This window comes from Coregonus lavaretus (assembly GCF_964263955.1).
Source record: "Coregonus lavaretus genome assembly, chromosome: 18".
NCBI lineage: Eukaryota > Metazoa > Chordata > Actinopteri > Salmoniformes > Salmonidae > Coregonus > Coregonus lavaretus.
In genome coordinates this window covers 513,801-526,096 of record NC_140005.1, presented here as the reverse complement: position 1 = coordinate 526,096, position 12,296 = coordinate 513,801, and the positions used below count along the sequence as shown (strand labels likewise).

The following is a 12,296-nucleotide window of genomic DNA, read 5'->3' as shown; positions in this document are numbered from 1 at the left end:
ATGTCCTCCCAGGACCACGATTTGCCCACCTGGGCCATCGCCAGCCTCTCGATCTCCTTACCCGGCGCCTCCACCCATGTCCAGTCTCTTTGCTCCTGGACACGCTGCTTGGTCTTCTTATGGTGGGTTATTCTGTCACGATCGTCTGAAGGAGCGGACCAATACGCAGCGCGTGGAGTGAACATGATGACTTTATTATTTAAAGCAACCACGAAGAAAACAACAAATGACGATACGTGAAGTACAAATACTGATACAGACTAACAGCAACACGGAAACAATAACCCACCAAACAAAGGAGAAAACACACAGAATATATATGGCTCCCAATCAGAGATAACGAGCCGACAGCTGACACTCGTTACCTCCGATTGGGAGTCATAGACCAATCACCATAGACACAAACAAAATGAAACTCACCCATCCCCAACACCACCAAATGAAATACACCCAAACACAAGAAAATGAACAACCCTGGCTCAATTATAAAGTCCATAGAGCCAGAGTGTCACACCGTCATAGGATGCCACCTTTCCAACAAGTCAGTCAGTCAAATTTCTGCCCTGCTAGAGCTGCCCCGGTCAACTGTGAGTGCTGTAATTGTGAAGTGGAAATGTCTAGGAGCAACAACGGCTCAGCCGCGAAGTGGTAGGCCACACAAGCTCACAGAACGGGACCACCGAGTGCTGAAGCACGTGCTTGTCCTCAGTTGCAACACTCCCTACTGAGTTCCAAACTGCCTCTTGAAGCAACGTCAGTACAAAAACTGTTTATGGAATGCTTGTAATTATACTTCAGTATACCATAGTAACATCTGACAAAAATATCTAAAAACACTGAAGCAGCAAACTTTGTGAAGACCAATACTTGTCATTCTCAAAACTTTTGATGGCGACTGTAATACAGCCCGGTACAGTCCAGTGTGTTGGTCTATACAGTATAATACAGCCCGGTACAGTCCAGTGTGTTGGTCTATACAGTATAATACAGCCCGGTACAGTCCAGTGTGTTGGTCTATACAGTATAATACAGCCTGGTACAGTCCAGTGTGTTGGTCTATACAGTATAATACAGCCCGGTACGGTCCAGTGTGTTGGTCTATACAGTATAATACAGCCTGGTACAGTCCAGTGTGTTGGTCTATACAGTATAATACAGTACAGTCTAGTGTGTTGGTCTATACAGTATAATACAGCCCGGTACAGTCCAGTGTGTTGGTCTATACAGTATAATACAGTACAGTCCAGTGTGTTGGTCTATACAGTATAATACAGCCCGGTACGGTCCAGTGTGTTGGTCTATACAGTATAATAAAGCCCGGTACAGTCCAGTGTGTTGGTCTATACAGTATAATACAGCCTGGTACAGTCCAGTGTGTTGGTCTATACAGTATAATACAGCCCGGTACAGTCCAGTGTGTTGGTCTATACAGTATAATACAGCCTGGTACAGTCCAGTGTGTTGGTCTATACAGTATAATACAGTACAGTCCAGTGTGTTGGTCTATACAGTATAATACAGCCCATTACAGTCCAGTGTGTTGGTCTATACAGTATAGTACAGCCCGGTACAGTCCAGTGTGTTGGTCTATACAGTATAATACAGTACAGTCCAGTGTGTTGGTCTATACAGTATAATACAGTACAGTCCAGTGTGTTGGTCTGTACAGTATAATACAGCCCGGTACGGTCCAGTGTGTTGGTCTATACAGTATAATACAGTACAGTCCAGTATGTTGGGCTATACAGTATAATACAGCCCGGTACAGTCCAGTGTGTTGGTCTGTACAGTATAATACAGTACAGTCCAGTGTGTTGGTCTATACAGTATAATACAGCCCGGTACAGTCCAGTGTGTTGGTCTATACAGTATAATACAGCCTGGTACAGTCCAGTGTGTTGGTCTATACAGTATAATACAGTACAGTCCAGTGTGTTGGTCTATACAGTATAATACAGCCCGGTACAGTCAAGTGTGTTGGTCTATACAGTATAATACAGCCCGGTACAGTCCAGTGTGTTGGTCTATACAGTATAATACAGCCTGGTACAGTCCAGTGTGTTGGTCTATACAGTATAATACAGCCTGGTACAGTCCAGTGTGTTGGTCTATACAGTAGAATACAGCCTGGTACAGTCCAGTGTGTTGGTCTATACAGTATAATACAGTACAGTCCAGTGTGTTGGTCTATACAGTATAATACAGTACAGTCCAGTGTGTTGGTCTATACAGTATAATACAGTACAGTCCAGTGTGTTGGTCTATACAGTATAATACAGCCTGGTACAGTCCAGTGTGTTGGTCTATACAGTATAATACAGCCCGGTACAGTCCAGCGTGTTGGTCTATACAGTATAATACAGTACAGTCCAGTGTGTTGGTCTATACAGTATAATACAGCCCGGTACAGTCCAGTGTGTTGGTCTATACAGTATAATACAGCCCGGTACAGTCCAGTGTGTTGGTCTATACAGTATAATACAGTACAGTCCAGTGTGTTGGTCTATACAGTATAATACAGCCCGGTACAGTCCAGTGTTTTGGTCTATACAGTATAATACAGCCTGGTACAGTCCAGTGTGTTGGTCTATACAGTATAATACAGCCCGGTACAGTCCAGTGTGTTGGTCTATACAGTATAATACAGCCCGGTACGGTCCAGTGTGTTGGACTATACAGTATAATACAGCCTGGTACAGTCCAGTGTGTTGGTATATACAGTATAATACAGCCTGGTACAGTCCAGTGTGTTGGTCTATACAGTATAATACAGCCTGGTACAGTCCAGTGTGTTGGTCTATACAGTATAATACAGCCTGGTACAGTCCAGTGTGTTGGTCTATACAGTATAATACAGCCTGGTACAGTCCAGTGTGTTGGTCTATACAGTTTAATACAGTACAGTCCAGTGTGTTGGTCTGTACAGTATAATACAGCCCGGTACAGTCCAGTTTGTTGGTCTATACAGTATAATACAGCCCGGTACAGTCCAGTGTGTTGGTCTATACAGTATAATACAGTACAGTCTAGTGTGTTGGTCTATACAGTATAATACAGCCCGGTACAGTCCAGTGTGTTGGTCTATACAGTATAATACAGTACAGTCCAGTGTGTTGGTCTATACAGTATAATACAGCCTTGTACAGTCCAGTGTGTTGGTCTATACAGTATAATACAGCCCGGTACAGTCCAGTTTGTTGGTCTATACAGTATAATACAGTCCAGTGTGTTGATCTATACAGTATAATACAGCCCGGTACAGTCCAGTGTGTTGGTCTATACAGTATAATACAGTAGAGTCCAGTGTGTTGGTCTATACAGTATAATACAGCCTGGTACAGTCCAGTGTGTTGGTCTATACAGTATAATACAGCCTGGGACAGTCCAGTGTGTTGGTCTATACAGTATAATACAGTACAGTCCAGTGTGTTGGTCTATACAGTATAATACAGCCTGGTACAGTCCAGTGTGTTGGTCTATACAGTATAATACAGCCTGGTACAATCCAGTGTGTTGGTCTATACAGTATAATACAGCCCGGTACGGTCCAGTGTGTTGGTTTATACAGTATAATACAGTACAGACCAGTGTGTTGGTCTATACAGTATAATACAGCCCGGTACAGTCCAGTGTGTTGGTCTATACAGTATAATACAGCCCGGTACAGTCCAGTGTGTTGGTCTATACAGTATAATACAGCCTGGTACAGTCCAGTGTGTTGGTCTATACAGTATAATACAGTACAGTCCAGTGTGTTGGTCTATACAGTATAATACAGTACAGTCCAGTGTGTTGGTCTATACAGTATAATACAGTACAGTCCAGTGTGTTGGTCTATACAGTATAATACAGTACAGTCCAGTGTGTTGGTCTATACAGTATAATACAGCCCGGTACAGTCCAGTGTGTTGGTCTATACAGTATAATACAGCCCGGTACAGTCCAGTGTGTTGGTCTATACAGTATAATACAGTACAGTCCAGTGTGTTGATCTATACAGTATAATACAGCCCGGTACAGTCCAGTGTGTTGGTCTATACAGTATAATACAGCCCGGTACAGTCCAGTGTGTTGGTCTATACAGTATAAAACAGTACAGTCCAGTGTGTTGGTCTATACAGTATAATACAGCCCGGTACAGTCCAGTGTGTTGGTCTATACAGTATAATACAGTACAGTGTGTTGGTCTATACAGTATAATACAGTACAGTCCAGTGTGTTGGTCTATACAGTATAATACAGCCTGGTACAGTCCAGTGTGTTGGTCTATACAGTATAATACAGCCCGGTACAGTCCAGTGTGTTGGTCTGTACAGTATAATACAGCCCGGTACAGTCCAGTGTGTTGGTATATACAGTATAATACAGCCCGGTACAGTCCAGTGTGTTGGTCTGTACAGTATAATACAGGATGGTACAGTCCAGTGTGTTGGTCTATACAGTATAATACAGCCCGGTACAGTCCAGTGTGTTGGTCTATACAGTATAATACAGCCCGGTACAGTCCAGTGTGTTGGTCTATACAGTATAATACAGCCCGGTACAGTCCAGTGTGTTGGTCTATACAGTATAATACAGCCTGGTACAGTCCAGTGTGTTGGTCTATACAGTATAATACAGCCCGGTACAGTCCAGTTTGTTGGTCTATACAGTATAATACAGTCCAGTGTGTTGATCTACACAGTATAATACAGCCCGGTATAGTCCAGTGTGTTGGTCTATACAGTATAATACAGTACAGTCCAGTGTGTTGGTCTATACAGTATAATACAGCCTGGTACAGTCCAGTGTGTTGGTCTATACAGTATAATACAGTACAGTCCAGTATGTTGGGCTATACAGTATAATACAGCCCGGTACAGTCCAGTGTGTTGGTCTATACAGTATAATACAGCCTGGGACAGTCCAGTGTGTTGGTCTATACAGTATAATACAGTACAGTCCAGTGTGTTGGTCTATACAGTATAATACAGCCTGGTACAGTCCAGTGTGTTGGTCTATACAGTATAATACAGCCCAGTACAATCCAGTGTGTTGGTCTATACAGTATAATACAGCCTGGTACAGTCCAGTGTGTTGGTCTATACAGTATAATACAGTACAGACCAGTGTGTTGGTCTATACAGTATAATACAGCCCGGTACAGTCCAGTGTGTTGGTCTATACAGTATAATACAGCCCGGTACAGTCCAGTGTGTTGGTCTATACAGTATAATACAGCCTGGTACAGTCCAGTGTGTTGGTCTATACAGTATAATACAGCCCGGTACAGTCCATTGTGTTGGTCTATACAGTATAATACAGCCCGGTACAGTCCAGTGTGTTGGTCTATACAGTATAATACAGCCTGGTACAGTCCAGTGTGTTGGTCTATACAGTATAAAACAGCCCGGTACAGTCCAGTGTGTTGGTCTGTACAGTATAATACAGGATGGTACAGTCCAGTGTGTTGGTCTATACAGTATAATACAGCCCGGTACAGTCCAGTGTGTTGGTCTATACAGTATAATACAGCCCGGTACAGTCCAGTGTGTTGGTCTATACAGTATAATACAGCCCGGTACAGTCCAGTGTGTTGGTCTATACAGTATAATACAGCCTGGTACAGTCCAGTGTGTTGGTCTATACAGTATAATACAGCCCGGTACAGTCCAGTTTGTTGGTCTATACAGTATAATACAGTCCAGTGTGTTGATCTATACAGTATAATACAGCCCGGTACAGTCCAGTGTGTTGGTCTATACAGTATAATACAGTACAGTCCAGTGTGTTGGTCTATACAGTATAATACAGCCTGGTACAGTCCAGTGTGTTGGTCTATACAGTATAATACAGTACAGTCCAGTATGTTGGGCTATACAGTATAATACAGCCCGGTACAGTCCAGTGTGTTGGTCTATACAGTATAATACAGCCTGGGACAGTCCAGTGTGTTGGTCTATACAGTATAATACAGTACAGTCCAGTGTGTTGGTCTATACAGTATAATACAGCCTGGTACAGTCCAGTGTGTTGGTCTATACAGTATAATACAGCCCAGTACAATCCAGTGTGTTGGTCTATACAGTATAATACAGCCCGGTACGGTCCAGTGTGTTGGTTTATACAGTATAATACAGTCCAGACCAGTGTGTTGGTCTATACAGTATAATACAGCCCAGTACAGTCCAGTGTGTTGGTCTATACAGTATAATACAGCCCGGTACAGTCCAGTGTGTTGGTCTATACAGTATAATACAGCCTGGTACAGTCCAGTGTGTTGGTCTATACAGTATAATACAGCCCGGTACAGTCCATTGTGTTGGTCTATACAGTATAATACAGCCCGGTACAGTCCAGTGTGTTGGTCTATACAGTATAATACAGCCTGGTACAGTCCAGTGTGTTGGTCTATACAGTATAATACAGCCCGGTACAGTCCAGTGTGTTGGTCTATACAGTATAATACAGCCTGGTACAGTCCAGTGTGTTGGTCTATACAGTATAATACAGTACAGTCCAGTGTGTTGGTCTATACAGTATAATACAGTACAGTCCAGTGTGTTGGTCTATACAGTATAATACAGCCCGGTACAGTCCAGTGTGTTGGTCTATACAGTATAATACAGTACATTCCAGTGTGTTGATCTATACAGTATAATACAGCCCGGTACAGTCCAGTGTTTTGGTCTATACAGTATAATACAGTACATTCCAGTGTGTTGATCTATACAGTATAATACAGCCCGGTACAGTCCAGTGTGTTTTAAACTGACGTGTTGTTCCTTTTCCTCCTCAGTGTATCCATAGAGACTTGGCAGCCAGGAACGTCCTTGTAACCGAAGACAACGTGATGAAGATCGCAGACTTCGGTCTGGCTAGAGATGTGCACAACATAGATTACTACAAGAAGACTACCAACGTGAGTTTAAGGTGTTATATCTGTTATGGAAAATACAGTGTGGGTGGGTTGGTATGGTATCTGTTATGGAAAATACAGTGTTTGGGGGGTGTGGGTGGGTTGGTATGGTATCTGTTATGGAAAATACAGTGATTGGGGGTGTGTGGGTGGGTTGGTATGGTATCTGTTATGGAAAATACAGTGTTTGTGGGGTGTGGGTGGGTTGGTATGGTATCTGTTATGGAAAATACAGTGATTGGGGGGGGTGTGTGGGTGGGTTGGTATCTATTCTGGGTAAGACAATATTTGGGAGGCGTAGTGGGTTGGTGGGGTATATCTGTTCTGGGTAAGACAGTATTTGGGAGGCGTAGTGGGTTGGTGGGGTATATCTGTTCTGGGTAAGACAGTATTTGGGAGGCGTAGTGGGTTGGTGGGGTATATCTGATCTTGGGTGGCTGCTATTCTAATCCTTTATGCTGAGGTTATTGTTCTGTTGTCTGTGTGTTGTTGCAGGGTCGTCTGCCCGTGAAATGGATGGCACCAGAGGCTCTGTTCGACCGCGTCTACACGAACCAGAGTGACGTGTGAGTGGAGACAGCCAGCCTGTCAGCGTGCCTCTGCTCTGCCCATGTAGAGTTATGCAGGACAGGAATCTGTTTTGTAATATCATGACTTAGTGAATTAGCATCAAACCTAATGTCCTGTGGGTCAATATGGATTCAATAGCTTCCCTCCATCTCGCTCTCATCTATCTCTCGATATGTTTCTCTCGCTCTAGCTCTCCATCTCTGTCTCTCTCGGTATGTCTCTCTGCCTCTTCTACCTCCCTCCGTTTCTCTGTCCATCTCTCTCTCTCTGTCTCTCCCTCTCTCTCGCTCTCTCTCCCTTCCTCTCCCTCCCTCCATCTCTATCCGTCTCTCTCTCCCTCGGTATCTGTAACTCTTAATCTCCCTCGTATCTCCCTCGTATCTCCCTCTCTCTCTCTCTCTCTCTCTCTCTCTCTCTCTCTCTCTCTCTCTCTCTCCCTGTCATCTGTGCTGTGTGATAATCTAGCTCCATTTAATCAGACCACCACATTCCATCCACTGTTTGTCTTTAATCTGTAAACGTGGCATCAGAGAGGTGTCACACAGCCCTGTGTTTTGTTGTAGCAGTGTAATCAACCATCTCTTATAGAAGATACAGTGGGGAAAAAAAGTATTTAGTCAGCCACCAATTGGGCAAGTTCTCCCACTTAAAAAGATGAGAGAGGCCTGTAATTTTCATCATAGGTACACGTCAACTATGACAGACAAAATGAGATTTCTTTTTCCAGAAAATCACATTGTAGGATTTTTTATGAATTTATTTGCAAATTATGGTGGAAAATAAGTATTTGGTCAATAACAAAAGTTTCTCAATACTTTGTTATATACCCTTTGTTGGCAATGACACAGGTCAAACGTTTTCTGTAAGTCTTCACAAGGTTTTCACACACTGTTGCTGGAATTTTGGCCCATTCCTCCATGCAGATCTCCTCTAGAGCAGTGATGTTTTGGGGCTGTCGCTGGGCAACACAGACTTTCAACTCCCTCCAAAGATTTTCTATGGGGTTGAGATCTGGAGATTGGCTAGGCCACTCCAGGACCTTGAAATGCTTCTTACGAAGCCACTCCTTCGTTGCCCGGGCGGTGTGTTTGGGATCATTGTCATGCTGAAAGACCCAGCCACGTTTCATCTTCAATGCCCTTGCTGATAGAAGGAGGTTTTCACTCAAAATCTCACGATACATGGCCCCATTCATTCTTTCCTTTACACGGATCAGTCGTCCAGGTCCCTTTGCAGAAAAACAGCCCCAAAGCATGATGTTTCCACCCCCATGCTTCACAGTAGGTATGGTGTTCTTTGGATGCAACTCAGCATTCTTTGTCCTCCAAACACGACGAGTTGAAAAAGTTATATTTTGGTTTCATCTGACCATATGACATTCTCCCAATCCTCTTCTGGATCATCCAAATGCACTCTAGCAAACTTCAGACGGGCCTGGACATGTACTGGCTTAAGCAGGGGGACACGTCTGGCACTGCAGGATTTGAGTCCCTGGCGGCGTAGTGTGTTACTGATGGTAGGCTTTGTTACTTTGGTCCCAGCTCTCTGCAGGTCATTCACTAGGTCCCCCCGTGTGGTTCTGGGATTTTTGCTCACCGTTCTTGTGATCATTTTGACCCCACGGGGTGAGATCTTGCATGGAGCCCCAGATCGAGGGAGATTATCAGTATGTCTTCCATTTCCTAATAATTGCTCCCACAGTTGATTTCTTCAAACCAAGCTGCTTACCTATTGCAGATTCAGTCTTCCCAGCCTGGTGCAGGTCTACAATTTTGTTTCTGGTGTCCTTTGACAGCTCTTTGGTCTTGGCCATAGTGCAGTTTGGAGTGTGACTGTTTGAGGTTGTGGACAGGTGTCTTTTATACTGATAACAAGTTCAAACAGGTGCCATTAATACAGGTAACGAGTGGAGGACAGAGGAGCCTCTTAAAGAAGAAGTTACAGGTATGTGAGAGCCAGAAATCCTGCTTGTTTGTAGGTGACCAAATACTTATTTTCCACCATAATTTGCAAATAAATTAATAAATAATCCTACAATGTGATTTTCTGGATTTTCTTTCCTCAATTTGTCTGTCATAGTTGACGTGTACCTATGATGAAAATTACAGGCTTCTCTCATCTTTTTAAGTGGGAGAACTTGCACAATTGGTGGCTGACTAAATACTTTTTTCCCCCACTGTAACAGAGGTCAGTGTGATTACTGTCATCATCATCAATCTACACACAATACCCCATAATGACAAAGCGAAAACAGGTTTTTAGAAATGTTTGTTAATTTATTACAAATAAAAAACAGACACCTTATTTACATAAGTATTCAGACCCTTTGCTATGAGACTCGAAATTGAGCTCAGGTGCATCCTGTGTAATGTATACGCCAGGAGTCAGGAAGGTGAGTTAAATAATGAAACGATACAAATGAACAAACATGAGAAGAAAAGAACATGAGAGAAAACAATACTACCTACTGACTGAGGGCTAAATAAAGGGAGAGTAATCAGGGTGGTGATGAAGCTACTGAGGGCTAAATAAAGGGAGAGTAATCAGGGTGGTGATGAAGCTACTGACTGAGGGCTAAATAAAGGGAGAGTAATCAGGGTGGTGATGAAGCTACTGACTGAGGGCTAAATAAAGGGAGAGTAATCAGGGTGGTGATGAAGCTACTGACTGAGGGCTAAATAAAGGGAGAGTAATCAGGGTGGTGATGAAGCTACTGACTGAGGGCTAAATAAAGGGAGAGTAATCAGGGTGGTGATGAAGCTACTGACTGAGGGCTAAATAAAGGGAGAGTAATCAGGGTGGTGATGAAGCTACTGACTGGGCTAAATAAAGGGAGAGTAATCAGGGTGGTGATGAAGTCCAGGTGTGTGTGTAACAATGGGGAGCAAGTGTGCGCAATGATGGTTGACAGGTGTGCGTAATGTGGGTTGCCAGGTGTGCGTTATGTGGGTTGCCAGGTGTGCGCAATGATGGTTGCCAGGTGTGCGTAATGTGGGTTGCCAGGTGTGCGTAATGTGGGTTGCCAGGTGTGCGTAATGTGGGTTGCCAGGTGTGCGCAATGATGGTTGCCAGGTGTGCGCAATGATGGTTGCCAGGTGTGCGTAATGTGGGTTGCCAGGTGTGCGTAATGTGGGTTGCCAGGTGTGCGTAATGTGGGTTGCCAGGTGTGCGTAATGTGGGTTGCCAGGACCGGTGGTTAGTAGACCGGCGACGTCGAGCGCCGGAGGGAGGGAGCAGGAGTAGGCATGACATCCTGTTTCCACTGAACATCCTTCAGATGTTTCTACAACTTGATTGGAGTCCACCTGTGGTAAAATAAATTGATTGGACATGATTTGGAAAGGCACACACCTGTCTATATAAGGTCCCACAGTTGACAGTGAATGTCAGAGCAAAAACCAAGCCATGAGGTCGAAGGAATTGTCCGTAGCTCTCCGAGACAGGATTGTGTCGAGATACAGATCTGGGGAAGGGTACCAAAAAATGTCTGCAGCATTGAAGGTCCCCAAGAACACAGTGGCCTCCATCATTCTTAAATTGAAGAAGTTTAGAACCACCAAGAGTCTTCATAGAGCTGGCTGCCCGGCCAAATTGAGCAATCGGGGGAGAAGGGCCTTGGTCAGGGAGGTGACTAAGAACCCGATGATCACTCTGACAGAGCTCCAGAGTTCCTCTGTGGAGATGGGAGAATCTTCCAGAAGGACAACCATTTCTGCAGCACTCCACCAATCAGGCCTTTATGGTAGAGTGACCAGACAGAAGCCACTCCTCAGTAAAAAGCACATGACAGCCAACTTGGAGTTTGCCAAAAGGCACCTAAAGGGCTCTCAGACCATGAGAAACAAGAATTTATGGTCTGATGAAACCAAGATTGAACTCGTTGGCCTGAATGCCAACCGTCACGTTTGGAGGAAACCATGGTGGTGGCAGCATCATGCTGTGGGGATGTTTTTCAGCGGCAGGGACTGGGAGACTAGTCAGGATTGAGGGAAAGATGAACAGAGCAAAGTACAGAGAGATCCTTGATGAAAACCTGCTCCAGAGCGCTCAGGACCTCAGACTGGTGCGAAGGTTCACCTTCCAACAGGACAACAACCCTAAGCACACAGCCAAGACAACGCAGGAGTGGGTTCGGGACAAGTCTCTAAATGTCCTTGAGTGGCCCAGCCAGAGCCCGGACTTGAACCCGATCAAACATCTTTGGAGAGACCTGAAAATAGCTGTGCAGCGACACTCCCCATCTAACCTGACAGAGCTTGCAAGGATCTGCAGAGAGGAATGGGAGAAACTCCCCAAATACAGGTGTGCCACGTTTGTAGCGTCATACCCAAGAAGACTCTAGGCTGTAATCGCTGCCAAAGGTGCTTCAACAAAGTACTGAGTTTAGGGTCTGAATACTGATGTTTCATACATTTGCCTTAAAACCTGTGTTAGCTTTGTCATTGTGGGGTATTGTGTGTAGACAGTCAAATGTAACAAATAACTACATTTCTAATAAAGAAATGTACAAATTATACATTAGTGACCCCAATATATTTTGTTTTTCAAAATTATTGAATACGGTAATATGAGCTCTGCATGTAAAACATTTACATTTGACATTTTCGTCATTTAGCAGAGGCTCTTATCCAGAGCGACTTACAGCAAGTGCATTCATCTTAAAGGGAAACTTCACCGCTAGACACTATTTGGGGTGTTTTCCCAGTCTCCCTACATAATTATGAGTGAGAGGTGTTTCAGACATAATTATGCACCATAGCGGTATTTTAGAATTTTTGCGCCAGGAGAGTTCAACCAATGATGTCATCGGTTGATTGAGCCTGCTGTC

General features: G+C 44.1%; 1 protein-coding gene across 1 annotated transcript in view; it reads left to right on the top strand.

Moving 5' to 3' along the window:
• fgfr3 (fibroblast growth factor receptor 3) overlaps positions 1–12,296 on the top strand; it is a gene marked incomplete at both ends in the record, with an annotated part of 280,133 nt that overhangs the window by 232,659 nt on the left and 35,178 nt on the right. The window contains 2 exons of the mRNA XM_084181508.1: positions 6,779–6,901; positions 7,394–7,464. Coding sequence (XP_084037634.1) covers positions 6,779–6,901; positions 7,394–7,464 — 194 coding nt within the window. The remainder of the gene's footprint in view (positions 1–6,778; positions 6,902–7,393; positions 7,465–12,296) is intronic.